This window comes from Suncus etruscus, chromosome 17 (genome assembly GCF_024139225.1).
Source record: "Suncus etruscus isolate mSunEtr1 chromosome 17, mSunEtr1.pri.cur, whole genome shotgun sequence".
Taxonomy (NCBI): Eukaryota; Metazoa; Chordata; class Mammalia; order Eulipotyphla; family Soricidae; genus Suncus; species Suncus etruscus.
Window position 1 is genome coordinate 9526534 of NC_064864.1, and position 4352 is coordinate 9530885.

At 35.9% G+C, this 4352-nt stretch overlaps 1 protein-coding gene across 1 annotated transcript; it reads left to right on the forward strand.

Moving 5' to 3' along the window:
* Positions 1 to 3494: 3494 nt before the first annotated feature.
* MRLN (myoregulin) lies at positions 3495 to 3635 on the forward strand. The gene has a single exon (XM_049790531.1). It carries the CDS (start codon positions 3495 to 3497, stop codon positions 3633 to 3635), a length of 141 nt encoding a protein of 46 aa, XP_049646488.1.
* Positions 3636 to 4352: the final 717 nt, after the last annotated feature.

The following is a 4352-nucleotide window of genomic DNA, read 5'->3' on the forward strand; positions in this document are numbered from 1 at the left end:
AGAACAGAAAATATAACGAAGCTCAATTCCCCTCAAGATGATGGCCTACTGTCCAGCTTTTGTGATGTCATTCTTTAACCATCTAACAACTCAGATCAATTTGAATTAAATTATTTGGACTTTTATAGAATTAAGAGAAAAGAAGGAAAGTTTTAAAACATAGATAAGAGCATATTTATTCTAGTTTCAGAGTACATTTCATGAAAGTTTATTCTTAGTGCCTTCTTGAGAGAAGGAAGCGAAAAGTAGAGAAATCCAAATGGGAAAGACATTGTAGTTCCAATAATATTTAAATATTTTATCATCATCTCAGTATAATCTAAGTGTTTCAGTTATTTTGTGGTTAAAATAACCAGTACTTTATCAGATAAATAATCTTCAGTCTGTGACCAAATTTTATGGCTTTGCTTTTTTTGGTAATAAGCTTTCATCTTTTTTATAAGTATAATCATAAAAGTGATACAAAAATTTATGACTTAAGAACTTACAGAAGACAGGTTTTCTCATGAGTATGGTCTCTGTAGACAGAAAAGTTTAGTTTATTGACATAAAATATATGCTGCAAATCTATTAAAATGCTTTTTAGGAATTTTCATTTGAGTGATCTTCAACATGTAATGTTGTGCAAGTTTAATATATTCAATGCATTTATTTGATACATTTATCTTACAGAATTATTGCCATAGTAGCATTAGCTAGCAACTGCGATCCTATTAATATTATTTTTCCATCTAGTGTTGGGACTATTAAAACCAAATCTTTTAGCAAGCACAATGTTTATAATTTACCATTGTACAATGCAGTAGGCCTTTATGACTTACTTACCTACCAGTGTCAAGTATGTGCTCTTAAATTGCATCTCTTCCTTCCTCCTACCCCCAAAGTAATGAGCATTTTAAATACATGGTGAATGTCTGCCCCACTAAGAAGATTCCATCATTTAAGTTACTTTTCTGTGAAAGGTTCTAGTTTTAGCTGTGCAATTCTGTGAAAAGTTGAAATGAAGATATCATATTTTTCAACTATTATTCATTACTTCCTTTCTGACCTCTTTGAGAGTAATTTCAGAGCTTGCCCTTGTAGGCTTCCTGTCCCTCCACTTTGGATTCTGTTTCTCTACCTAATATTACCTTTTAATGTGCTTCGACTCAGGAACCAATGTTGCTAAGAGACCACCCGTGCTAAATGCACTTTTCTTCTAGCAAGAGCAACCTAAGCGAAAATCAGGAGCCGTGATTCCTACAACAACCTGGGATCAAATCAGGTGAGAAATGGGTTTACACTCACTCTTCCATCACCACCTGTTCTCTATTTCAGTCTTTCTTGAATTGCTCTGGAAAAGAAATCCAACCCCCCTCAGATGAGAGAATGAAGTTGGAGACTGAGGTTTAATAGGACTGTAGTTCTTTGTATTATTTTCACTTCTTGTTTCTGAAAGCATAAGCAAAAGGATTGTTGAGTGTATAGGAAATATTAAGGATTTACTTTGGAATTAATTGTTCTATGATTTGGGGCAAGTCACTCCCCCTCATGACTGGGGCAAGTATTACAGGAGCTAGTTCAAATTACTAAAAGTGAGGGAAATAGCAATTGTATAAACCTCATCTATAGACCCCCTTGCTGTTGTTGTTGTTGTTTACTTTCTCTCTTAGTTTTCGTCTTCTTTCTGTTTTTTTTCAATGCAAGTGGAAATATCTAATTCATTCTTGTTGCTTTTTAAAAGTGTTGTTGCTTATTAAAAACTGAACATGAATAAGGAAATACCTAGGCTTATTTGGCATGCATTTCTTAAAAATGAATGATTTAAAATTCCTTCCTTGAGAATCCAGAGCGATAGCACAGAGGTAGGGCATTTGCCTTGCATGCGGCCGACCCAGGATGGACTTGAGTTTGATTCCGGCACCCTATATGGTCCCCTGAGCCTGCCAGGAGTGATTTCTGAGCTCAGAGCCAAGAGTAACCTCTGTGCACTTCAGCATGTGGCCCAAAAGTAAAAATAAATAAACAAACAAATAAATAAATAAATAAATAAATTTATCCTCACCTGAGAGACATTTGGAAAAATATTTCAACAGTATGTACACCACATGGTATCTTATAATATTTCATTAAGAATCCAGCTGGGGGCCCGGAGAGATAGCATAGCGGCGTTTGCCTTGCAAGCAGCCGATCCAGGACCAAAGGTGGTTGATTCGAATCCCGGTGTCCCATATGGTCCCCCGTGCCTGCCAGGAGCTATTCTGATCAGACAGCCAGGAGTAACCCCTGAGCACCGCCGAGTATGGCCCAAAAACAAAAACAAAAACAAAACAACAACAACAAAAAAAGAATCCAGCTGGAATGTTGCACTAGTGAAGGGGGGTGTACATTTTATGATGGAAACCCAACTATAAGCATGTTTGTAAACACGGTGCTTAAATAAAGATGTTATTAAAAGAAAGATTCTAGATGATTTTAATAGCTTTGGGAATGTCAAGAAAATTAAGCATTTGATATCTTTTTAACTTAGTGATGTGATTTTGAGGAAATCAAGAAAACAGAAGTAACCTTATATTGTTAATTTTTTAAAACTTTTTTCTCTTTATTTAAACATCTTGATTATAAATATGATTGTGATTAGGTTTCAGTCATGTAAAGAACACCCCCCTTCACCAGTGCAACATTCCCACCACCAATGTCCCAAATCTCCCTCCATCCCACCCCACCCCCACTTGTCCTCCAGACAGGCTTTCCAGTTCCCTCATTCATTCACATGATTATGGTAGTTCTCTGTGTAGTTATTTCTATAATTGCACTCACCACTCTTTGTGGTGAGCTTCATGAAGTGAGCTGGAAGTTCCAGACCTCCTCTCATTGTCTCTGAGGATTGTCACAAAAATGACTTTTATTTTTCTTAAAACCCATAGATGAGTGAGACTATTCTGCGTCTCTCTCTCCCTCTGACTTATTTCACTCGGCATGATAGATTCCATGTATATCCATGTATAGGAAAATTTCATGACTTCATCTCTCCTGACGGCTGCATAATATTCCATTGTGTCTGCCTCTCCCAAGTCTTCAAACTTTTATTTCCTGGCTATGCCAACTCTACAGGTTTGAGGAACAGAAACTTCATGGATGCCAAATAGATCTATGAATGTTTTTGCAGCTAAGACTTCATAAATAAACTCATTACTGATAACATGAAAAGAGAATGATCATACTGATAGTTCTCTAGGCTGTTATATAAAGACAGTATGACAGGATAAAAAGAAAGGGAATTGGATAGAAATGTCTATAATTGTCATTATAAACTAGTAAAAAGTGAATAAAATATATTAAATCCATTGAGAAAAATATTTTAGTTCATGAGTTAATTGTAAAGACCATAAGATCTTCCTAGAAAAATTTCTTTACACTGAAAATACCTGATTGATTTTAGCTAATCCAGATGATCAATTTGTTTACTTGACGATACTTTTCTTTTTTTCTCTAGGGAAACAGAAACTGTGGATATGACGTGTAAAAACTGGATATTAATTTCCACTACTGCCCCCACAAGTATGGAGGATGAAATTGTGGGAAGACTACTCAAAATTTTGTTTGTTATCTTTGTTGATTTAATGACTATTATGTATGTTGTTATAACTTCGTAGAACATGACTTTCTTAACTTTCCATGTACACTTTAAATTAAATTCCAGTGACTAGAGCATTGTCCTTTCATATGTTTAGTGGTTTTTAATTTCTTAGTATTCTATTTTAGTAGCCAAAGGACATTACAAAAATACAATGTGACCCAACCTTATGTATTATTTAGTAATTTTTGGTTTATAAAATATTCACATACATTGAAACAATTCTCTTTATGAAGCTATATTAGAAGTAGAATGCCTGTCTCAAATACAAGCAGGGGGTGGGGGCATTGATGGTGGGAATGTTGCACTGGTGAAAGGGGGTGTTCTTTTTTTTTTTTTTTTTTTGTGGTTTTTGGGTCACACCCGGCAGTGCTCAGGGGTTATTTCTGGCTCCAGGCTCAGAAATTGCTCCTGGCAGGCACAGAGGACCATATGGGGCGCCGGGATTCGAACCGATGACCTCCTGCATGAAAGGCAAACGCCTTACCTCCATGCTATCTCTCCGGCCCCGGGGGGTGTTCTTTTTATGACTGAACCCCAACTACAAACATGTTTTTAATCATGGTACTTAAATAAAGATATTATTTTAAAAAATGGACAGAGTAAAAGGAGAATAAATTTTTCATAAAACTTTATCATTTAGGAAACGGAGAGATAGTATAGCAGATAGGATGGTTTCTTGGCATGGTCAACCTGGATTCAATCCCTGGGATCCCCAAACACCATCAAGTGTAAT

Bases quoted from the DNA above. Each gene is read 5' to 3' on its own strand.
- MRLN (XM_049790531.1), top strand. From the start codon at position 3,495: ATGACGTGTAAAAACTGGATATTAATTTCCACTACTGCCCCCACAAGT.